Source organism: Furipterus horrens, unplaced genomic scaffold, assembly GCF_987537825.1.
Source record: "Furipterus horrens unplaced genomic scaffold, mFurHor1.1.pri manual_scaffold_4, whole genome shotgun sequence".
Classification (NCBI taxonomy): domain Eukaryota; kingdom Metazoa; phylum Chordata; class Mammalia; order Chiroptera; family Furipteridae; genus Furipterus; species Furipterus horrens.
The window spans coordinates 53,482,860-53,508,832 of record NW_028327174.1 but is presented as its reverse complement, the minus strand read 5'-3'; the positions used below and the strand labels follow the sequence as shown (position 1 = coordinate 53,508,832).

The 25,973-nt window shown below is 38.8% G+C and overlaps 1 protein-coding gene and 2 pseudogenes across 1 annotated transcript in view; all 3 read left to right on the top strand.

Annotated features, from left to right (window-relative positions):
* The window catches only part of ATF7 (activating transcription factor 7), a 100,052-nt gene that overhangs the window by 48,518 nt on the left and 25,561 nt on the right, over positions 1-25,973 (top strand). The window contains exon 3 of the mRNA XM_090273292.1: positions 21,552-21,648. Within this exon, the coding sequence (XP_090129418.1) occupies positions 21,552-21,648 (97 nt within the window). The remainder of the gene's footprint in view (positions 1-21,551; positions 21,649-25,973) is intronic.
* LOC150011854 (large ribosomal subunit protein uL15 pseudogene) lies at positions 14,865-15,318 on the top strand (annotated as a pseudogene).
* Positions 18,083-18,266, top strand: LOC150011853 (signal recognition particle RNA; annotated as a pseudogene).

The following is a 25,973-nucleotide window of genomic DNA, read 5'->3' as shown; positions in this document are numbered from 1 at the left end:
GTATATAGAACACTCTGACCAACAACAATAGCATACACATTCTTCTCAAGTGCATAGGGGACATTTCCCAGAATACATTATACACTAGGCCACAAATTAAGTCTTAGTAGATTTTAAAAGATAGATGTGATACAAAGTATTCTTCTCTGAAGTTAGAAATCAACAGCAAAAGTAAAATTGGAAAATTCACAAAATTGTGGAAATTAAACAATACACTCCTAAATAACCAATGGGTCAAAGAAGAAATCACAAGGGAAAATAGAAAATACTTAGAGACAAATAAAAACAGGAACACAACATACCAAAACTTAAGGGACACAGTGAAAGCAATGCTAAAGGAGAAAATTATAGCTATAAATGCTGGCATTAAAAAACAAAAATATATCAAATCAACAACCTAACTTTACAGTCTAAGGAACTAGAAAAAGAACAAACTAAATCCTAAACTAGCAGAAGGGAGGAAATAAAGATTATAGCAGAGATAAATGAAATAGAGAATAGAAAAATGATAGAGAAAATCAATGGAACCAAAAGTTGGTTCTTTGAAAAGATTAACAAAATTGATGAATTTTTAGCAAGATGGACTAAGGAAAAAAGAGAGAAGACTCAAATTACTAAAATCAGAAATTAAAGTGGACACATCACTACAGAATTTATACAGAAATTAAAAGGATCATAAGAGAGTACTGTGAAAAGTTGTATACCAACAAATTTGATAACGTAGATGAAATGGACAAACTCCTAGAAACATAAAACCTATCAAGACTAATCATTAAGAAATAGGAGTTCTGAATATACTTATAGCTAGTAAGGATATTGAATCAGTAATCAAAAATCTCCCAACAAAAAAATATTCCTGGACCTGATGTCTTCATGGATTAATTCTACCACACAGTTAAAGAAGAATTAATATCAATTCTTCTCAAACTTTCCAAAAATATTGAAGAGGAAATGAGGCCACAGCCAGATAAAGACACTACAAGAAAAGAAAACTATTAACACTGAAGGAAAAATCTTCAACAAAATACTAGCAAACAGAATTTAGCAGCATATTAAAAAAATTATATGTCATGACCAAGTGGGATTTATTCCTAGAATGCAAGGCTGGTTTAACATAGGAAAATTGATCAGTATTATACACCACATCAGCAAAATCAAGGGGAAAAAGACCACATAATCATCTAAATTGATGCAGAAAAAGCATTTGACAAAATGCAATACCCTTTTATGATAAAAATACTCAATAAAGTAGGAATGGAAGGAAAATATCTCAACATCATAGAGGCCATGTGTGAAAAACCTACAGCATACATCATACTCTCAAAGGTAAAAGATTGAAAGCTTTTCCTATAAGATCAGGAACGAGGCAAGGATACCTGCTCTCACCACTTGTATTCAGCATAGTACTGAAAGTTCTCATCAGAGCAATTAGGCAAAATAACAACAACAACAACAGGCATCCAAATTGGAAAGGGAGAACTAAAATTATCTCTGTTTGCAGACAATATGATCTTATATGTAGAAAAGTAAAGATTCTACAAAAATTCCTTTTAGAATTAATAGGTGAATTAAGCAAAGTAGCAGAATACAAAGCACACAAAAATTAGTTGCATTTCTATACATGAAGACAGAATAATCGAAAAGGAAATTACAAAAAAATAAACATTTACAATAGCATCAAAAAGAATAAAATACTTAAGAATTAACCTAGAAAACTACAAAGTATTATGAAAGAAATTAAAGAAGACATAAATAAATAGAAACATCCCATGTTTATGAATTGGAAGACTTAATATTATTAAACTGTCAATACTACTGACAGTGATCTACATTCAGTGCAGTCCCCATCAAAATCCCAATTACATTTTTTGCATTAATAGTAAAACCTATCCTAAAATTCATATATAATGTCAAGGGACTCCAGATAGCCAAAAACAATCTTGAAAAGGAACAAAACTAGCCCTGGCTGCTGTAGCTCAGTGGATTGAGCGTCAGCCTGCGAACCAAGCGTCGCTGGTTCTATTCCCAGTCAGGGTACATGATTATGTTGCACATCAGGTCCCCAGTTGGGGGCGTGAGTGAGAGGCACCCACACAGTGATGTTTCTCTCCCTCTCTTTCTCCTTTCCCTTCTCTCTAAAAATAAACAAACAAATTAATTTAAAAAAAAGAAGATGCTACTGAAACAATTTAGAAAATAAAAAAATAATAAAATAAAGAAAAAGAAAAGGGACAAAAGTAGGGACTCACTTCCTGATTTCAAAACTTATTACAAAACTGCAGTAATCAAAATAGTGGTGGTATTTGCATAAAGAGAGAAAGACCAATGAAATAGAATAGAGATCCCAAAAATAAACCCTCACATATGTGGTAAAATGATTTTAACGAGGGTGACTAGACCATTAAATTGGGAAAGGACAGTCTTTTCAACAAATGATGCTGGGAAAACTAGATCTCTACATGCAAAAGAATGAAGTTGGACTTTTCCTTAACACCACATATAAAAGTTAACTCAAAATGGATAAAGAATCTAAATGTATGGCCTAAAACAATTAAATGTTTAGAAGAAAGCATAGGACAAAGCTTCATGACATTGGCTTAAGCAGTGATTTCTTGGATATGACACCAAAAGTCCAGGTAAGAAAAGAAAAAAATAGACAAATTGAACTTTATTAAAATTTTAAAAATTTGTGCATTAAAAGATAGAGTAAAAAGGCATTCTGTAGAATGGAAGAAAATATTTGCAAATCATATATCTGATAAGGGATTAACATCCAGAATATATGGAGAACTTCTAAAACTCAACAACAAAAATCCTGATTCAGAAATGGGCAAAGTAGACATTTTTCCAAATAAAATACACAAATAGCCAATAAACACCTAACAAGATGTTCAACATCACTAATCATTAGGAAAATACATATCAAAATTACAATGAGATACCACTTTATACTCATTAGGACGGCTACTATTTTTAAAAAAGAAAACAACAAGCCTTAGTGAGGATGTTGGAAAAAATGGAACCTTTGTAAGCTGTTGGTGGGAGTGTAAAATGGTATGGCCAATGTGTAAAAGAGTATGACAGTTCCTCAAAAAATTAAAAATGAAGTTACCATTTAACCCAGCAACTTCGCTTCTGGATATATAGTATACACACCCAAAAGTATTGAAAGCAGGGTCTTGAGGAGATATTTTTATGACCATATTTATAACAGCATTATTTGCATTATCTAAAACTTGGATGCAACCCAGGTGTCCATTGATTGATGAATGGATAAACAAAATGTGGTATATACACACAGTGGGTTATTATTCATCCTTTTTTGTCTCTTCTTCTTCTTTTTAAAAATTCTCACCCAAGGCTATGTTTATTGATTTTATAGAGAGGAAAGTGGGTGGTGGTGGGGACAAAGAGGAAGAGAGGCAGAAACATGAATGTGAAAGAGAAACATTGATTGGTTTCCCCTGTATGCACCTGACTGAGGATGGAACCTGCATCCTAGGTTTGTGCCCTGACCAGGAATCAAACCTGCAACCTTTAGGTGGGTGTACAGGATGGTGCTCCAACCAACCAAGCCATCCAGTTAGAGCTTTTCCTCTTCTTTTGAACAACAGAGACACAGATGGGGAATGTAGGGAAGTGTTCATCTTTTAAAAAGGTTGGAAATTTTGCACTATACTACAATATGAATTGCCCTTGGTGACATGCTAAGTGAAATAAGTCACAAAAGACAAAAACAGTATGATTTCACTTATGTGAGGTACTTAGGGTAGTCAGAATTATTAAGACAGAAAGTATAATGGTGGTTGCCAGGGGGTAGGGGAGTTATTGTTTAATGGCTATAGTGTTTCAGGTCTACAAGATGAAAGTTGTTATTGGGGGTGGATGGTAGTGATGGTTCCACAACAATGTAAATATATTTAATACAACTGACCTGTGTATGGCTTAGTTGGTTGGAGCATTGTCCTGTAACCGAAAGGTTGCAGGTTTGCTTCCTGGTCAGGGCCCATACCTAGGTTGCGGGTTCAATCCCCAGTCTGGTTTGTACAGGAGGCAACCAAGCAATGTTTTCTCTCTCACGTCGATGTTTCTCTCCCTTCCTCTCTAAAAGCAACGATAAAATGTCCTCGGATGAGGATAAAAAAAAAAGAAGAAGAAAATGGTTATGATGGTAAATTTCTTATGTGTATTTTACCCCAATAAAACATTCAAAATTAGAAGAGGGAGAAAGAGGAAAGAGAAAGAGAAAGATTTGTACTTACTACTTTATTATGATACTAGGGAACCGCATAGATGAAGTTGAGATGACCAGGACTTGGGCTAATTACATTGAAACCTGAAGTAAGATTGTATTTCTTAACCCCATCAAGTAATAAGCAAGATTTAAAAACAAAATACCTGACCTTCCCAACCTAAACTGATAAATTTTATTTGCCACCCTCTTTGCTACACTGCCCAGTCTCTTGGAGTTGGCCTATATTAACTTTGGAGCTCACTTTTCTTTTTGCTGTGATTTATTGGGCACCTGCAATTTACTTGGCACAAGACATTCCTGTGGGGCTCATGATTTTTCACATTTGTTATCAACAGGAAGAGGGAACAAGGAACCAAGATGAAAATGAGCGATCAGGTATGGCAGAGTGTTTAAAACTTCTGCAACTTAGAAGAATAATTGTATCATTGGTCTCAATGATGTAAAATAATGCACTGATATTAATCATAGATTATAACGATGAAGATCCAGCAATTCAAGGTTGACTATGGTTTTAATATTCTTTTCCCACCTCTTCCCCCGCTGTGTTGACGTGATTGTAAAAGATGTATTCCTCTTGTTAGATACTGTAGTGTAAACTTAATAAAAGGAGGAATCCAGGTTTTTTGTTTAATCCTCATCCAAGGATATTTTATTTAATGCTTTCAGAGAGAGAGGGAGGGGTGGGGAGAGAGAGAGAGAGACAGAGGCATCAGTCGGTTGCCTTCCATATGCACTTCAATTGGGAACTGAACCTGCAACCTAGGTATGTGCCCTAACAGGGGATTGAACCTGCACCCTTTTGGTGCACAGATAATGCTCCAACCAATTGAGCCATCTGGCCAGGGTGGAATCCAGTTCTTAATACAGCTTGGCTCCTGTGGGATGCTGATATTCTGCCCTACAAAATTCAAGTAATTAGGATCCTAAAAGAAAATGTTTAAAAGGATGTAGTTAAAATTTCTGCTAGTGGTTTGGGGAATGAAGAAGGAAAAGGTAACTATTTATGAATTGACATTTTTTGCACAGAGCATTTGAGTTGGTCATAAAATAAAGTTCAGTGATGGAATCAGATATCCAGAGAAAGTGAATTGACCCACAAGGCATGGCATCAGTTTCCTTTCATAAACAGCAGTTTAACTCCAGCATACAGAAATTGTCCCTGGTGCCTTTCTATAATAAAGGTTATCTGGAGGCAACTCTTACGGGCCTTGAAGTGGACCAGGAGTCACCTTTCCCCTGCTTCCCTTGCTCCTACAGGCCCTTGAGTTGGTCTGGAAGTTTCCTCTTACCTCCAACCCTCTTGCCCCTCTCCCGCCTCTTCCTTCAATAAACCTGATGTTTAATCCTAAAAAAAAAAATAAACAAATAAAATAAAGGTTATCTGGTGTCTTAACAAAAAAGTAAGAAGGATACCTTAATTCTTACCTATTTGCATAATGAAATATGCTTTGGAAATGGAGATGCAAAGATATCAGATCATTCTGAAAGTGTGCCCTATTATGATCTTAGACTCCAAATGTGAGGGTTTTTTTTAACATTCTTATACCATTATATAAAACTTGACTCATTGATACAGGAATTTATTGAGTACCTACTATGTGCTCACTATTGGGCCAAGCCCCAAGATGGGGAAGTTGGGGAAAGTAAAGAGTAAGTGTAGATAACATTTTTAACCCTCTTAGTGGTTTACAGTCTACTTTAAAAGATAAAACTGAGACCATATAGACTAAAATTCTAAATTATGTGGTGCAGCCCTGGACAGGTTGCTCCAGTGTGTTGAACATCACATACACCAAAGGATTGTGGGTTCAATTCCCCCAGTTGGGGCACAGGAGGCACCTGATTGACAGTTCTTTCCATTCTTTCTTTCTTTTTAAAGATTTTATTTATTTTCAGAGAGAGAAGGGAGGGAGAAAGAGAGGCAGAGAAACATCAGTGTGTGAAAGGAACATCAATTGGTTGCCTCTTGTACATCCCCAACTGGGGACCTGGCCTGCAATCCAGGCATGTGGCCTAACTGGGAATTGAACTGGCTGGCACTCAATCCACTGAGCCACACCAGCCAAGGCTGATGTTTTTTTCTCACATTGATGCTTCCTCCCTCTTTCTTTCTCTGTCTCTCTCTCTCTCTCTCTCCTCCCCCCTCCCTCTCTCTCTTTCTCTCCCCCTCCCCTTTCTCTCTCAAATCAATAAAAACATATCCTCAGGTGAGGATTTTTAAAAAATTATGTGATGCAAACCGTTCAAGTACCATACAAGTTCAAGGAAGCTATACTACTGAAGATTAGAGTATTAGGGGAGTTTTCAAAAAACAATTGGATTTCAGCTGGGCCTTGGAAAAAATGGAAGGATTTGGATAAACTGAGGGGAGAGGGGAACACATGTCTGAGAATAACGGGATTGTGTGGAGGCACAAAATTGAAAACAAGGGAACTGCATATCAGTAGAGATGATGACCTGAATAGAAAGCATTAGTGGAAAAACAGGAGAAAATAAAATCACAAAAATACGAGAGAACCAGAAAACTATGTATTTTACATTTCTTTAAAATCTTTGGAAATGATTTTAACCTTACCCTCGCCCCCAACAGAATCAAGAAATTCTTTTAATTGACTTTAAATCACCTTTGCTGCCATATTTTCCCTCTTTTAAAAATTTTTTTTCAATTACCATTTACATTTAACATTATTTTGTATTAGTTTCAGGTCTACAACATAGTGGTTAGGCAGTTATATACTTTACAAAGTGTTCCCTCTGATATTTCCAATACCCACCTGGCACCATGCATAGTTATTACAATATTATTGACTCTATTTCCTATTTTCTACTTTATATCTCTGTGACTATTTTATAACTACTGATTTGTACTTCTTGATCCCAGCCTCCTAAACCCCTTTCCCTATGACATCCATCAGTCTGTTCTGTTTTGTTTGTTTGTTTATATTATTATTTAGAGTCCACATATAAATGAAATCATATGGTGTTTGTGTTTCTCTGACTGACTTACTTCACTTAGTGTAATACCCTCTAGGTCCATCCATGCTGTCACAAATGGTAAGATTTTATTCTTTATTATGGCTGAATAACATCCCATCATGTATATGTACCACAGCTTCTTTATCCACTCATCTATTGATGGTCACTTGAGTGCTTCCATAGTTTGGCAATAGTAAGTAACACTGCAGAGAACATAAAGATGCATATATTCTTTTGAATTTCTGGTTTGGGTTTCTTCAGTTATATACCCAGAAGTGGAATCACTAAGTCATAAAACAGTTCCATCTTTAGTTTTTTGAGGAACCTCCATACTGTTTTCTATAGTGGCTGCACCAATCTGCATCCCCACCAACAATACATAGGGTTCCCTTTTCTCCACATCCTCTCCAACACTTGTTTGTTGATTTATTGATAATAGCCATTCTGATATATGTAAGCTGATTGTGGTTTTATTATCTTTTTTATATTTTATTTATTTTTAGAGAGAGGAAGGGAGGAAGAAGAGAGGGAGAGAAATATCAATGTGTGAGATAAACATCAATCAGTTGCCTCTCACATGCCCCCAACTGGGAACCTGGAACACAACCCAGGCATGTGCCCTGCCTGGGTATCAAACTGGTGACCCTTTGGTTCACAGGCAGGTGCTCAATCCACTAAGCCACACCAGCCAGGGCTGATTGTGGTTTTAATTTGCATTTCTCTGGTGACTAGGGATGTTGAGCATTTCCTTCCTTCTTTCCTTCCTTCCTTCCTTCCTCCCTCCCTTCCTTCCTTCCTTCCTTCCTTCTTTCCTTCCTTCCTTCCTTCCTTCCTTCCTTCCTCCCTTCCTTCCTTCCTTCCCTCCTTTCTTATCTTCACCCAAGGATGTTTATTGATTTTTTTTTTTTTTAGAGAGAGAGGACGGGAAGAAAAACATTGATATGAAAGAAAAACATCGATTGGTTGCCCTCCCATATGTACCAAAACTGGGGATTGAAACTGCAACCTAGGTATGTGCCCTGACCAGGTTCAAACCCTCAACCTTTCGGTGTATAGGACGACGCACCAACCAACTGAGTCACCTGGCCAGGGCGAGCATCTTTTCATATGTCTATAGGCCATCTGTATGTTCTCTTCGGAGAGATGTCTGTTAAGGTCCTTTGCCCATTTTTTAATTGGATTTTTTTTTTTTTTTTTGGTGTTAAGTTATATCAGTTTCTTATAAATTTTGGATCTTAACCCCTTATCAAATCTATTATTAGCGAATATGTTCTCTCATTCACTGGGTTGTCTTCATTTTGTTGGTTATTTCCTTTGCCGTGCAGAAACTTTTTAGTTTGATGTAGTCCCATTTGTTTATTTTTCTCTTTTGTTTCTGTCTCTATTCTTCTTGCTTCCTTTGTTTTTTAGATTGAATTGTTGACAGATACGTATTTATTGCTATTTTATTGTTCATAATTTCGATCTTTTTCTTCAGTCCCTTAAATACTTCATATAATAATGGTTTGGTAATGATGAACTCCTTTAGTTTTTTCATGTCTGGGAAGCTCTTGATCTGTTTTGCAGTTCTAAATGATATTTTTGCTGGGTAGAGCATACTTGGCTATAGGTCCCCGCTTTTCATGACTTTGAATATTTCTTGCCAGTCCCTTCTAGCCTGCAAAGTTTCTTTTGAGAAATTGGCTGACAGTCTTATGGGAATTCCCCTGTAGGTAACTAACTGCTTTTCTCTTGCTGCTTTTAAGATTCTCTCTTTGTCTTTAACCTTTAGCATTTTAATTATGATGTGTCTTGGAGTGGGCTTCTTTGCATCCATCTTGTTTGAGATTCTCTTTGCTTCCTGGACTTGCATGTCTATTTACTTCACCAAATTAGGAAAGTTTCCCTTCATTATTTTTTCAAAGTGATTTCCAATTTCTTGCTCTTTCTCTTTTCCTTCTGGCACCCATATGATGCAAATGTTGGAACACCTGAAGTTGTCCCAGAGTCTGCTTACACTATCCTCATTTTTGGATTCTTTTTTTCTTCTTGTTGTTCTGATTGGTTGTTTTTTGCTTTGTTATGTTCCAAATTGTTGATTTGATCCTTGGCTTTATCATCTCTACTGTTGTTTTCTGGTAAATTGTTCTCATTTCAATTAGTGAATCCTTCCTTTCTGACTGGGCCTTTTTTCTGCTGTTGAGATCTTACTAAGTTCCTTGAGCATTTTTATAACCAGTGTTTTGAACTCTGTATCTGATAGATTGCTTATCTCTGTTTTGTTTAGTTCTTTTTCTGGAGTTTTCATCGTTCATTTAGGCCATGTTTCTTTGTTGGCAGCCTCCCTATGTTTGTTTCTATGTATTAGGTAGAGCTGCTGTGACTCCATGTCTTGGTAGTGTGGCTTAATGTAGTAGCTGTCCTGTAGGGTCCAGTGGCACAGCCTCCCCTATCACCCAAGCTGAATACTTGAAGTGCTCCCTTTATGTGGACTGAATACAACATTCTCTTGTAGTTGAGCCTTGGCTGCTGTTGGCAAGGACTGGATGTGACCACTTACTGCCAATCTCCATCCTCCGTGGAGGATCAGCTATGTGGGGGCAGGGTAGAGGTGTTTTCATGTGTTCGTAGCTGTCCAATTGGTCCTCAGGCTCTGCGGTTCCCCAGATGGTGCAGTCCAATGTAAGCCCCCACCTGTGTTTTGCCCAGGGCCATCCTGCCTGAGCTATAAAGCAATTTGAGATGGTGTCTACTTGTGCTGGGCTTGGAGGTTCCCAGGGGAAGCCAAGCTGTGAGTCTAGGCTGGCTGCTGCCTGTGCCAGGACTGGGGCCACTTAGCAAGTATTACAAGGGTTGGGGGCACGCTGAGACTGGCTGTTGCTTATTTGAGAGGATTTAGGAAGTTGTGAATCATGAAACAAGACATAGCCATTTATATGGAAAAGCAGCTTGGGTGGGCCCTTAAGTTGGGTGGGACAGAGTGTCTGGTGACCTCCAGGGCAGGGCAAACAGTGTTAGCCAAGTTGATGGAGTCTCAGGTATGGCACCAGCCTGCCAGTTCTGTGGGTCTGTGGTGGGAGGGTTCAGAAAATGGACATTGGCCTCTGCCAACCTTTCTGTCTGGTAGAAGGCTGTCCCCCAACTTGCTCTCGCCTTGATGCCAGCCACTTCAGTTCCTCCCTGTATGCCTCTGGTGCCTTTCAAGCTGTTACTCAGGTGCTAGAGCTCAGAGGAAGTGAGTCTAAGTAGGTAAGTTCCATGTGTGAGTTCTTTAAGAGGAGCTGCTTGGGACTCCAGCAATTTTCCACTGTTTCAATCCCCGCTGGTTTTTGCAGCCAGATGTAATGAAAACTTACATACCGGGCACTGGCACTGGTACCCTGGGCTGGTGGACCTGGTATCAGGTTTGGATTCCTTGCTTTCAAGATATTCCTCCCAAATTTTTATCTACCACATGTGGATGTGGGACCAGTGTGTTCTATTTCTGTGCCCCTCCTACTAGTCTGGATGGATGTGGTTCCTTGAATTTTGTAGTTGTTGGACTTTCATTCAACTTGATTTCTGATGGTTCTATATTTTAGTTGTAATTTTGATGTGGTTAAGCGAGGAGGTGAACTGTTTTTACCTGTGCTGCCATCTTGACCGGAAGATTGATGCAATTTTAAATGAGATTATGTTCTTAGTTTCTCTTTCTGATAGTTCACCCTTTGCTATCATTTTGATCTTTTCATGTTGACTTAATGCTTGAAATTCTATTTGTTTCTTATTCTTAGCTTCCTTTATTAGGGTTTTCTTGGGCTTGGCTGTGCCCAGCCTTTAGTTCCATAGGAAAGAGTTGCTATTTAAAATATCAATTGCCCTGGCTGTTGTGGCTCAGTGGATTGAGCGCCGGCCTGCAAATCAAAGGGTCGTAGGTTCCCATTCAGGGCACTTGCCTGAGCTGCAGGCCAGGTCCCCAGTTGGGGGTGTGCAAGAGGCAACCACACATTGATGTTTCGCTCCCTTTCTTTCTCCCTCCCTTTAACCTTAAAAAAAAAATCTGATGGTTGAGACAAATATAAAAAAGATATTAAAAAATACAAATAGATCCCTGGCTGCTGTGGCTCAGTGGATTGAGTGTTGGCCTAAGAGCCAAGTGTCGCTGGTTCGATTCTCAGTCAGGGCACATTACTAGGTTGCACGTCAGGTCCCCAGTTGGGGGCATGAGTGAGAGGCAGCCACACAGTGATGTTTCTCTCCCTCTCTTTCTACTTTCCCCTCGCTCTAAAAATAAAAAATAAAATAAAATAAAACAAAACAAAAAATACAAATAAAATATCAACTGTCCTTTTGGATATGGACAATGAAACTTCTCCTACTATTGTACACACAGACAAGAGTCTTATAAGTTGGGGATGCTTTGTAGAACTTTTGTGACCTATACTAGTTGACATTTATTTATTCAGCAAATATTTATTAAGTACCTACTTCATGCAGATCCTGTTCAAGATCATTAGGATACTTACATGAACAAACAAACGAGGATCCTCGCTCTTGCGGAGTCTGTATTCTACCAGATGGCTTCGCTGTTAGACCAACAACCAAATAATATCGCTGCTCTTAAAATTTCTTCTTTTTGCAATGGACTAATTTAGTCTGCTGCTGGAACCTTCTCTTTAAGATACTCAAACAGCCTTGCCAAAACAGAAAATTTCTCAATCTATAGGCAAAAGAATTTACCTTTGGTGCAACTGGTGGGTTTTTCCCCTCCCTTTAGTTTGTCCTCCTTCATTCCCCTGACAACATTTTCTCTAGCGTATTTTGGGAAGAAGTTTCCTGTTTTTATTTTTCCTCTATAAATTACCTTGCTCACACATGCAGTCTATGAGCTGCTGCTGCTGTGGTTGTATTTATTTGTTGAACAGTTCTGTCCTTTGAAATGATTCATTCAAGAGCTATGAAGCGTTTAAAGCAGGATGTGTGACTCATTTAGTAAACAACATCATCTTGAAGAAGAGAGCAGGAACATAGGATTAACTGTGGTACAGATGAAAGTTATGTTGGCTTTGAGGTGTATATGTATTTAGCCCTTTACCTTCTTCTCCCTTTTCCTACTTCCTCAAACATAAATGATATCTTACATTGGGAGTAGAAGCACTGCAGTGAGGGTGTAATGCCTTATCAAGACTTTGCAGATCTCCCAGTTTTCTCTTTCAGAATATACAAGGGGAGACCCCCCAAAATGGAATTTATTTATTAAAAAATTGTATATTTATTCTTACATGTTTAAACTTTAGCCCTGGCTGGTGTGGCTGCCCTGGCTGATGTGGCTCAATGGACTAAGCCTCTGCCTGAGAACCAAAGGGTTGCCAGGTAATCAGTTCGGTTCCTAGTCAGGGCACATGCCTGGGTTGCAAGCCAGGTTTCCCAGTAGGGGGCGTGCGAGAGGCACCCTAGCAATGATTCTCTCCCTCTCTTTCACCCTCCCTTCCCTGTCTCTGAAAGTAAATAAATAAAATCTTTTAAACTTAAATCACCTTCAAAGTATTCTCCATTCAATGCAATACACCTACTGAGACTTTCCATTGCTCAAAACAGTTTTTGAATTTGTCGATTCTGATGCTTTTCAGTGTTCTACCATTTTTTGTTTCAACTCTTCCACATCATCAAAATGTTCCCTTTTGAGGACTTTCTTCATCCGGGGGAATCAGAATAGAGTCGCTTGGGGCAAGATTGGGTGAATAGGGAGCATGTGGCACGGGGGTCATGCTGTTTTTTCGTCAAAAGCTGCTGAACACTCAGTGCTATGTGGTCAGGTGTGCTGGTAAATCACCCATCGTGAAATGGCAAACGTGTTGAAAGAGTCTTAAAAAAAATTCACTGAGGCCAAATGCAGCCTCTCAAACCATTCCAGCTTGTACACTGATACAGACGGGTTCCTAGAACACTCACCTAGCAGGGGAAGCCTGTACTATAAGGGCCCTGCTCTCCAGAGGATAATTCTGGCGGTTTATTGGTCCCCCCCTCATATGATCATTTGCAGTGATTAAAGTAGTGTTCTGAAAATGGTCAGTTATTCTTTCCACCCTGCTCAGCAACAATATGACTATGCTAGAGCTTGCTCTTCATAGTTTCTCAGGTTTTCTCCAGCTTTTTCATACTATTTTCTTTCATCAAAATGTGCCCCAAAGTACTTGATACTGTAATAAAAGAAAGCTAGTCTGTCCATGAAGCCCTGCCAACCCTAGAAACTTCAGAGAAGGGGATAGTTGGGTTTCAGCATAAATGACTTTTCCGGCAATCGCAAATGTAAACTAAATTCCTTGTGTTGTTCCCTAGTAGTTTAGAAATTCAGTGCTCATTTCCTAATGGCTAAAGAGTCCTGATTTGTCTTCTTCCCCTAATCTACTCTTCTAAAACAAGAAAAGGTATATGAATTAATCATAGGTCAGGATATAAGAGCATTTTTAAATACGAGGCAAATCCACATAGAAACTGGAGCTGTGGTGGCCAAAAACAACATTTCAGGAATGAATTTGGCTAGGGGTTGAGTGCATATTGCACAGAAATTTCATTGGTCACAATACTTTAACAAGGATTTAGCTTGAAACTATTACATTTCTAATGCTCATATGCTTGCTCCTGACTCAGAGTCAATAAACAAAAATTTAGCTTTAGTTTGGCCTGAGTTCTCGTGTGCCCCTGAGCATTCTCTTCAGTACTGTTTAGTGCTATTCCAAGAAGCTTCTGGGAGACTAGTATTAACATGATTAGGAAAAGAACTCTCCCTAAACGTTAACTTGTTTAGAATTATTTAGCAAATAAAAACTAATTTTTACTACAATACCTGTCTACCTTGAGATTAAAAAAGGGAAAGAAGGGGAAAACTAGCTGAGTATATGCTGTATGCCAGGTACCACTTTAAATGTTTCAAATAATTATTTCATGTAAAAGCTTAAGAAAGATGTGAGGGATCCTTCTGGGATGCCTGAAATGTTTCACATCTTTTTTTCCCTTAAAGTGACCAATAATTATTTTATTAACTTCACTTATTATAAAACCTTCAGTTTCTGAAATACAATTAATATTACTGTTACTTCTAGTATAAGTCTGAGAACATGAAAGAGCTTTTTATTATTATTAAAATATAGTTGGCATGCAGTATGTTAATTTCAGGTACATAACATAATGAGTCAACATCTGTAGCCCTTACAAAGTGATCACCATGTCAATTCTAGTAACCTTCTGTCACCATACAAGGTTATCACATTCCTGACTGTATTCCCGTGACATACTTATTTTATAACTGAAAAACTTTTAAAAGATTTATTTATTTTTAGAGAAAGGGGAAAGAGAGGGAGAGAAACATCAGTTGGTTGCCTCTCACATGCCCCCAACTGGGGACCTGGCCCACAACCTAGGCACGTGCCCTCACCAGGAATTGAACTGATGACCTTTCGGTTCCTTGGCTGGCACTCAATACATTGAGCCACACCAGCCAGGGCTATAACTGGAAATTTGTACCTCTTAATCCCCTTCTCTTTTTTTGCCCATCCGTCCACTCTTCTTCATATCTTGGTCTTGGTCTGGGTTCTGATTACACAGGCATATGCTTTTATAAAAATTTATTCAGCTATACACTTAAGATTTGTATTTTGTACTCTTGCATCTCGGCCACCAACATGCCATCCAGACTGAGGAAGACCTGGGAACTTAGGAGCCACGTGAGTCATGGCCACAGCCTTATCAGCAAGCACAGCAAGCACCCGGGAGGCCGAGGTAATGCTGGTGGCTTGCATCATCACAGGATCAACTTCGACAAATATCACCCAGGTTACTTTGTGAAAGTTGGTATGAGACATTTCCATTTAAAGAGGAACCAGAGCTTCTGCCCCACTGTCAGCCTTGACAAACTGTGGACCTTGGTCAGTGAGCAGACATGGATAAATGCTGCGAAAAGCAAGACCAGAGCCACTCCTGTCATTGATGTGGTGCGGTTGGGCTACAACAAAGTTCTGGGGAAGGGAAAGCTCCCAAAGCAGGCTGTCACTGTGACGGCCAAATTCTCCAGCAGAAGAGCTGAGAAGATTAAAAGTGTTGATGGGGCCTGTGTGCTGGTAGCTTAAAGCCACATGGAGGGGAGTTCATTAAATTCTCACAAGTGGAAAAAAAAAAAAAAGATTTGTATTTTCTATGTTACACATCAATTTTTAAAAATTTAAAATCTGCCCTGGCTGGTGAGACTAAGTGCATTGAGCACTGGCTTGCAAACTGAAAGGTTGCCAATTTGATTCCCACTCAGGGCACATGCCTGGATTGTGGGCCAGGTCCCTGGCTGGGGGCATGTGAGAGGCAACCAATCAATGTTTCTTTCCCTCTCTTTCTCCCTCCCTTCCCTTGTCTCTAAAAGTACATAAATAACCCTGGCTGGTGTGGATCAGTGGATTGAGTGCCGGCCTGCGAACCAAAGGGTTCTGGTTTGATTCCTAGTCAGGGCACAAGCCTAGGTTGTGGGCCAGGTCCCCAGTTGGGGGCATGTGAGAGGCAATCTCACATTGATGTTTCTCTTCCTCTCTTTCTCCCTCCCTTCCCCTCTCTCTAAAAATACAATAAATAAAATATATTTTAAAAAAGTAAATATAAGCAGGACGATGACCATGTCCAGCTTGAAGCAGCTAGAGGAGCATGAGACCTTGGCCCATTGTCCTTTATTAAATTATAAAGGGTCTTAAGTCTGAGAGGGGGGAATTGTTACAGAGCGCCCCCCCCCAAAAAATAATTAATTTTTTTTAAAGTAAATAAAATCTTTAAATATAAAAAATAAAATAAAAATCTCAAGACTTAATTCATTGAGATGTATTTCTGATTACAGTTGTCACCATCCTTGTTCTTCAAGCCATTACTAACCATTTACTTAGTTGTGTTCATTTAGTCAGTTTGGTAATAGGTAGGATTCCAGTTTCTCCTATCACAGAAGGATGGATGAGAATGAAACTTCTTGTTTTCAGATTGACTTCCTCATAGTCCTGATATTCCATTTTATGCTTCTTAACATTTCTTAAACTAACCTTTTCTCACTAATTTTATTCTCCATTGGGGAGTGAAAATCTGAAGTAGCCGAAGTTGTTTTGGTTTACTTCTTCTGTATTATCTCTTTGTTACTAACAAGGCAGTAGATGAGAATTCCATTTAATCTGTTCTTCCAATTACCGTGCCTTCTCCATCTTTCTAATTTGCCTACATATTTCCAGGTCTGTAATACATCAGCCACTTTATAAAGTGAGGTTTGGAGTTTTCTGCCTGGTTTTTTCCTTCCAAGTTTCAGATCCAAAAACATGTGTTGGCAGTTTGGCAAAGGGAACTAAAAACCTTTTTGTTTGTTTCTTTCCCTATTAACCTGTAACAGCGTTTCTCAACAGAGACACAATTGACATTTTTAAAAAATTATTTATTTTCAGACAGAGGATAAGGGAGTGAGAAAAGGGAAAGAAACATCAATGTGTGGTTGCCTCCCACGTGCCCCCAATAGGGAACCCAGCCCACAATCCAGGCATGTGCCCTGACTGGGAGTTGAACCAGCAACCCCCTGGTTCACAGGCTGGCACTCAATCCACTGAGCCACACCGGCCAGGGCCACAACTGACACTTTGAGTCAGATAATTCTTTGTTTTAGGGAGCTGTCCTGTGCATTATAGGATAATTATCAGTATCTCAGGCCTCCACCCTCTAGAAGTCAGTAGCATCTCCCCAGTTGTGACAAGCAAACATGTCAAATGTCCCTAGGGAGGAGGGCGTGTCGTTGCCCCTGGTTGAGAGCCACTGCCATATAGTATAAATTGCATTTAGGTAAAATGGGTTTGGGGGCAAAGAGTCAAGATTGGCATATAATTAAAATTCCTGTCAGAGCTTTGAATATATTATCTGTAACAGAGCTGTTTAAAAGAAATATGCAAAGCACTAATTTTAAATTTTCTAAAAGCCACATTAAAAAGTAGGTTGGAGCTTCATCTTGATACACCAAGGTTATGGGTTCAGACCATAGTCAGGGCATATACAAGAGTCAACCAATGAAGCATAAACAAGTGGAACAACAAAGTGGTGTGTCTCTGTCTTTCTCTGGCCGCCACCCTTCCCCCTCCTTCCCTCCTTCCTTTTCCCTCTCTCTAAAAATAAATAAAATAAAAAAATAATAATATATTTCATTTAATCCAATATATCCAAACTATTCTCATTTCAACATGTAATCAACATAAAGTTAATGAGGTATTTTACATTCTCTTTTTCTATTTGTGTATAAAGTCTTCAAAATCCAGTGTGTGTTTTGACTTACAGTACATCTAGCAACACGTCAAGTGCTCAACAGTCACTTGTAGTTAGTGGCTGCCATATTGGATAAAGCATCTTGGTCTCTAGATATGGTGGAAATTAGCACATAATAAATTATCCTCTTCCCCCCTCCCACTGCCATTTATGCTAAGATACTGTTCTGATTCATTTACTTGGACAAACAAGACTCTAAACCTGTGTTACCATACAAATCCTGTCCCAAGGCATATAAACAGCCATCCTGATTCAGTATGACTCAAATTCTTCAGCCCCCATTTTGAATGATATCCACCCTCTGTGTCTTGGAGATGGGTAATATCTACACATTTGTGGAAAATTATCATTTTTTGTTCTACAACCAGAGTGAGTGTTCCCTGAGCAGTTCTTTGCCAAACCATTAGTCATAGGTAAAAAACAAAAAACAATAGAAGACCCAGTAAGGGACAGCTAGATTTTTAAATAGGCAATAATTCAAAAAGGAAATTTTGGAGGAAGCTCATTTTAATTCAGTATAATAATTATATGTTTTAAAAGATCAAAATTTTTATCACTTAATAATTTTAGAAAGCCACACAGTGGCGCATGCCTATAGTCCTAGCTACATGGGAGGCTGAGGCAGGAGGATCACAGGAGCCCAGCAGTTCTGGGCTGTAGTGCACTATGCTGATGGGATGTCGGATCAGTAGTGGGATCACTTCTGTGAATAGCCACTGCACTCCAATGTGGGCAACATAGCGAGACCCTGTCTCTAATAATAATAATAGTAATAATAATATTTATGATTATGATTATTTTAGATATTTTAATTGAGAATTTGCTTTCAGAGAGATAGTTTCCTAAGCATGCAGTTCAACACTGATCTAGAGAATTATTAAGAGTTAACTCTTAATAAATGAGAGGGAATATACAGAACAATGGAAAATAGCCAGATTGACATTCACTTTGATAAAAAGCTTTAGTAAACTTTAATTCTTCCCCATGTACTGTAGCTGTATAAGAATTGTGTTAAAAATAGCAGAGAGAGATGATTAGAGCCCCGCTTCTTAAGATTCAGCCCATCTGACTCCTCCTCTGAAGTACACTACCTGATTTAGACAGGGATTCTTAACTTTTGTGGTGTCATGACCCCCATTTGGGAGTTTGGTGAAACCCATGAACCCCTTCTCAGAATAATGTTTTAAAATTAATATAATAGCCCTTCCTGGTATGGCTTAGTGGATTGATGCCTGCCTGTGAACTGAAAGGTCGCTGATTCAATTCCCAGTCAGGGCACATGCCTGAGTTGCAGGCCAGGTCCCCAGTTGAGGGCGTGCAAGAGGCAACCGATGGATTTATCTCTCATGTATCTCACACATTGATGTTTCTCTCCCTGTCTTTCTCCCTCCCCTTTCTCTAAAAATAAATATAATTTAAAAATCTTTTTTAAAATGTAATAAAATACATAGGGCTACAAAGGAACTTAATTCTTTTGAAACATGGTTGTCAAAAATGTTTTTAAAATATTTGATAATATATGTGCTTTTTAATTCATTAAAGAACAAGTTCTAATGGTTCTGGTGATTATCATTATTTCAAAGTAGTGATGAGTATAAAGGATATTTTGAGATTTGATAGCTGTAATGTGATATGACAATATGGGATTGCTATTATGAATTAGGCATGTTAAATTTCAGTTAAGAGTTTAGTGAGAATTAAGATGGTTTTTTTCTTCTATCCATGTTCACAGTTATCAAACCCTGTGAGATGCTGATGGTGGGCGATCTCTTCAGCCACCTTTAGTTCTCTTTAGACCCCAACTTTTGATTTAGAAAATATAGCTCAAGAGGGAACAGGATGTCATAGAAGGGAGTGGAGGGTGAACAAGATCTAGAGGACAAATACAAGAAGTCAGGACTGCAGCAAAGTTGTAACAGAAGGGGAGTTGCCTTTTAAAATATTAAACAGCCCTAACCAGAGCAAAACCTGATGGAGGTTTAAAATCTTTCTCACAGCTCAGTTTTGAGCAAACTATATTTCTGGTAATAGAAAAGGATTTTTTGTTTGAAAGTCAGTCTTCTAGATTCTAAAACATTGTGCAAAATTTACTAAGCCACCTACATGAAATTTTCTTGAAGCACTTATAAGCATATTTTTGAAAAAGATTGTTATAACATTTCCAATGAATTTTGAAAATTTATACCCCTGTCTAATCCACTACTATTCTTAGCCTTCCAAAATGATGCTTTTTAAACTCCACTGTAGGCTAGGTTCTGCTCATCCCCTTTTACCGATACCTGCCAACCTCAGACCCTTTACAGTGTCTTGTTTAACCAACAAATATCCTACCCCTGTGTAACAGACTATTATTTCCTCCTTTCTCACCCTACTCCACCTTTTTTTCCTTATGGAAAAAAAATCTCTGATGGAAAAAGTTAATATGTAGGGTTATCCAGCAGTAGAGAACATGAAAGTTCTTGGCTAAGTTTCCCCACACTATTCGTTTTTGTCCCAGATCCATTGGAAATCACTGAGGCATTCTTCTTTTTACTGTTTTACTTCTCTTGGTTCTTCATACTTTTAATTGAAATTTCCCTTTGCCCTTCAGGCCTTTAGGCCTAACCTAGAAGAGTTTTAGATCTTAAGTTGGCTTTAGTTGTGATAGGGGCTTAGAGAAATTTTGGGGAAAGCTCCTTTCAGGTAAAATAAAGGAACTTAAAACAGTTTAGTGTTGCTTTCTTGACTGGATAGGACCTAGGACGGGGCCAACTCCTATCTAGTTTACAGGCAAGAAGGGCTATAGAAAAGAGGTCTAAAGTTAATAGTGTTTGGTGGGAAATGAATATCTAATGAGAAGACTAAAAAGAAGGAACTAACCAATTATTTTTTTAAAACAAAAAGACAAATAGAACCATGTTTCAGAGCCTGGCTGGTGAAGGAATGAAAAACTGCAGCTTCCAAGCTGTTATGTGTTGTAGGCATATTTTAATGAAGGAACATGGTCAGCCAGCCAGCCTCAAAGGGAATTTTGAGGATATCATTCTTTTGAATTACTGCTGTTCATCTCTTTTCTTGATATCCCCCTTCTAAAGACCAGGTCAGAGCATAAATTATTGTCCAGTAACCCTGTCTAACTTAGTCATAAAATGAGGCCGACCTAGCCTCACCTTTTCATTGTCCTTTCACCTGAACCCCTAAATAAATAAAATGTCTGTACCATCTCCCTTTCCCTTCCCCTCATCCTGCCTACAGACTTTTCCCTACCCTAACAAAAAAAATTTTACTTGCACTTTTATTCTACCATTTCATAGCCAGCAGCATCATACTGGCCCCTTTATGGCTGATGGAGCCCAGGCGGGCTGCCCAGTGAGGGGAGACAGCATTTGGCCAATGGGGTTGGTGTGTACCATTACTGCTGGCCATTGGGCCTCTGTCCTCCACAGCTCCATCCTGACTCATTAAAACCCTGAGCCAAATAGCTAGGCAGGCGCCTGCTGCAGCATTGTGGAGGCCAGGAAGTTAAATGGTTCTCCTAATCCTGCATAATTTATCTCCCTGTTAGCCCCCTCATAAATAGTCCAATTCAGCCCCTCTGTGGAGAACTTAATTCTGAATTTCCTGTTTTTGTGATGACCAACTAGTGGCCAGCCTTTCCCTTCTTTTCTCTTTATTATTATTATTAAAAATTATTTTCCCCTTGTTCACTATGAGTTTGCCTTAATGTTTTTTTCATTTGGAGCCTCCTGCCTGGACCCCACTTAAGCAACAATCTGTCCATTTCTCTCATTTGGACCTAATATTACAGAGCAGTTGGTGCTACAGTCTTCCCCTTCCTCTCTCTTCACAGCTTTCTGGTGCCTCTTTTTCTCCTTCCCCATTTTCTCTTTTTAAGTCCATCACCTCTCCTTTTCTATCACTTCACATTTTTTCTTTTTTCCATTCCTTGTTCAGTCCCTCTTTCCAACAATCAACCTTATCAAAGGATGTTTGGTAGGGCATTTTAAAAGGGCGCTGGATTACTTTTTTTTTTTTTCACATCTCCGTTTCTGTTTCATTTCAGAGATTTACAAACGAGGACCACCTGGCAGTTCATAAACACAAGCATGAGATGACATTGAAATTTGGCCCAGCTCGAACTGACTCAGTCATCATTGCAGGTATTTGCTGCCCCAGAAGCCATGTGCCTTGATATCACCAGACAGTTAAGATTAATACCAGGGACCAGATGTACTGGGAGCTATACTCCCCTTCTCCCATTAAGAGCTCTTATGTGATCTGCATTTAATCAGGAAAAGGAACACTAAATGCTCCCAAGTTTCTGTTGTGCCCTCTCCTCTGTTTTTAATACAAGATTGGGTTCTGTGGTTTGTGAGGGTAGGTGTGTTGAGGTTTTGTGTAGTCCCTCCTTGTCTTCTTTCTTATTAAGACTTTGGAAGATTTATAGACAAAAGACGCCTTTGACATTTCTCCCTACCCACAGTGAAGGGGTGAACAAAAGCAAGGAAGCCAACCTAGTCTGGCTGCTTCTCTTCCACTGGGTGTCAGTTTTCCCCGAGCAGGCAGAATATCAGTTCGTAAATTCAGCTTTCCTTGTGAACCCAGATACCATTGAGGGCACATTTCCAAAGCTCAAACAAGACATTTTGTCAATGGGTCTTTTTTAAGCCAATTTGAGTGACCTGGACCCTCTCACTGGTTGTTTTAGGTATTGTGTTGCTTACATATTGCCATTTCAAGGGAGAGTTCTCAGCAACCTCTCTCAAACCATGCAGTAGTTCTTCTTCTTTTTTTTATTGATGTAATTGAAAAACAAAATATTAAAAACTTTTTTTATTTATTGATTTTAGAGACAAGAAGGGGAAGAGAGTGACATTGATTTGTCATTCCACCTATTAGGCATTCATTGGTTGATTTTTGTACCCTAACCAGGGATCAAACCTGCATCCTTGGCGCATTGGGACAGTCAACCAGGTGTCCATGCAGCAGTTCTGTTGTGCTATTTTCATCTAAACAGGCATACAAAAAATAAATAAAGCCCAAAGTGGGTCTTTCCTTCTGATACCATGAGGAGTTCTGATTTAGCCTGAGTTAAGAAGCTTACCTCAGTATTTAACCTTTCTCCATACTTCTATACATGAAGAAAGGGACTTGCCCTTACAGATCTCACATTTCTTATTATTTAAGCAGACATTGACTGAGTATCTACTGGTGACACCAGTCACCCTTCTAGGAGCTTATAGATTGTAATTCCTGGGACAAGACATGAGTGGGAACACATCATTAATGATCCTTAAGAAAGGTTGGGGGAGATCTTACTGAAGAGTGAACAGGATATAGATACATATGTAGATAACACATATTTAAATTTATTAAGTCAGGGCGTATATTCATGAAAATAATTTTAGTATGTGTCGTGTAGTACAAGTAAATAATACAAACAATAAAAATACTAAGAAAATTAATATTAAATGGAATTAATCAGAGACAGTTTATGAAAGAGGTAAATATGAGGCAAGGTTATCAAGTTGGAGAGGTTACATATGTGTGGAAAGGCCTGTGCTGAGTCTCTAGGAGTGGTGAGAGAAACTGAGACAGGACAGAAAGTCTTATTCTTTGCATGCTGTTCTGGAGTGCTCATCCCATTGCACATGACTTCAGCTTTCCTATCTAAGCTGGTAATTCTCGTATTTATAAATTAAGACCTGGGGTCTCACATGTATTCCGATCCCTAATTGAACACTTACCTAGGCTGGCTTTCTGTTGTTCAAACATTCATGTCAATGACTGAATTTATCTCTTTGTCCCCTAAAGCAACTCCTTCTCCTTTGTTATTCAGTGATGGTATTCTCAAAATCTTGAGTTGTTTTATTTATTCCTTCAAATTCTCTGTTCTGTTCCATCCTGCTCTTCCTGCTACCACGCTCATTATGCTTGGATTCCTCCATAGTCTCCTAGCTGGTCTCTCTCCTTGACTAGTCTCTCATATAATTCATCTTGCATCCCATTGAAAAGTCAGTCTTTCTTAAATTCTTCTCTTCTGCTCAAAATCTGTCATTATCTTCCTGTTTTCTCTAACTTTAAGACTGTTTATACTTGGATTTTCAGGCTTTCTATAACCTAGCCCTATGGTACCTGCCAAACTTTATATATATACCTAACATGATTATCTTTTGACCTAGACATGCCTTTTTCTCCTGACCTATATACATGGTGCCCATACCCTGCCTCTCTCTATGGCTCACCTCCCTTATTCCTCTTACCTTCTAAATCTTCTCTCTACTGTCCAAAGCCATTATTTACAGCCCAGCTCAAGTCTTAGTTCTGGAAACTTCCTAACTACTCAGTCATTAATTTTTCTTTATTTAATTTCTGCAATAATTTTATTGTCTACTGTACATGACACCGATTTTTTAATGTACTATGAAGCTATTTACGTTTTATAGTTTTATTTCTTCAATTAGAAAGCGTTTTCTTATTCTCTAGGGCAAGAGCCATGTCTTATATTGGGCAAAACTCTTATGCTATTATTTATCCTCTCCCCCAAATTTTTACACAAGTGTGTGCATGTAGCACCAAAACACATAGAAGGTATTCAGTAAACACTTGCTGATTGTTCCAGAATCATCAGAGCTGACTAAGGGTTTTCTCATATTTTTCTTTTTAAGATTTTATTTATATATTTTTAGAGAGAGGAGAGGAGAGAGACAGAGAGAAACATCAATGTGTGAGAGATACATCAATCGCCTTTCGCACACCCCGAACTGGGGATGTTGCCTGCAACCCAGGCATGTGCCCTGACCAGGAATTGAACCAGTAACCTTTTGATTCACAGGCCGGCGTTCAGTCCACTGAGCCACACCAGCCAGGGCTCTTATACATTTTCTTTTCTTTTTTTTTCCCTTTACCACCCACCCAGCCCACGCCTCTCCCACAGTGAATCCCCTCTCTGTTGTTCATGTCTGTGAGTCATTCATACATGTTCTTTGACTAATCCCTTCCCCTTCGTTCCACCCCCCATTTCTTCCCTCCTACAGCTATCAGTCTGTTCCATGTTTCCATGTTTCTGGTTCTATTTTTCTTGTTAGTTTATTTTGTTCATTAGATTCCAGTTATAAATGAGGTCATATGGTATTTGTCTTTTGCCTATTGGCTCATTTCACTTAGCATAATAGTCCCCAGTTCCATCCATACTATTGTAAATAACACTGCTATGAACATAGAGGTACATAAGTTTTTTAAAATTGGTGTTTCAGGATCCTTAGGGTATATTCCCTACAGTGGAATCGCTGGGTCATAAGGCAGTTCCATTTTTAATTTTGTATCTATCTATAGATGGATAGATAGATAGATAGATAGATAGATAGATTGATTATTGATTATGCTGTTATACACTTGTCCCATTTTGCCCTCTTTGCCCCCCTCCACCCAGTACCCCCATCCCTCTGGCAATCTACCCCCTTAGTTCATGTTCATGGGTCATGCATATAAGTTCTTTGGCTACTCCATTTCCTATACTATTCTTAACATCCCCCTCTCTATTCTGAACCTACTAATGTGTACTTCTTAATCCCTGTAACTTTTCTCCCATTCTCCCTCTTTCCCCTCCTAACTGATAACCCTCCAGATGATCTCCATATCTGTGATTCTGTTCCTGTTCTGGTTGTTTGCTTAGTTTATTTTTTGGATTCGGTTGTTGATAGTTGTAATTTATAGCCATTTTTTAAAAATTAATTAATTTATTTATTATTTTGGGGGGACCCCTGCCCTGTATCAATTCCCCCCTCTCAGATTTAAGACCCTTTATAATCTTATAAAGGACAATAGGCAAAGCCCTCGTTCTCCTCTAGCTGCTTCAAACTGGACATGGTCGTCGTCCTACCTACCCTTGGGTCCAGAAATCCTTAATAAGAGTGGGGGTGTGGAGGGGAAGGTGGCCTTCCCTCATGGGGAAGGATGTTGCAGACTCCAGGTCAGTTGGCTGTCCCCGGGCAACGGCATGCTCAATTTAACAGGCTGACATCCTTGTTGTATTTCCTCCGCCATCTTGGATCTCCTCAGTCTATAGCCATTTTAACGTTCATCATTTTTATCTTCTTTTTCTTAAATAAGACCTTTTAACATTCCATTTAATAAGGTCTTGGTGATGATGAACTCCTTTAGCTTTACCTTGTCTGAGAAGCACTTTATCCACCCTTCCATTCTAAAGAATAGCTTTGCTGGATGGAGTAATCTTGGTTGTAGGTCCTTGCTTTTCATCAGTTTGAATACTTCTTGACAGTCCCTTCTTGCCTGCAAAGTTTCTTTTGAGAAATCAGCCAAAAGTCTTATGGGAACTTTTTTGTAGGTAATTGTCTGCCTTTCTCTTGCTGCTTTTAAGATTCTCTCTTCATCTTGAACCTTTGGCATTTTAATTATGATGTGTCTTGGTGTGATCCTCTTTGTGTCCATCTTGTTTGGGACTTTCTCTGTTTTCTGGACTTGT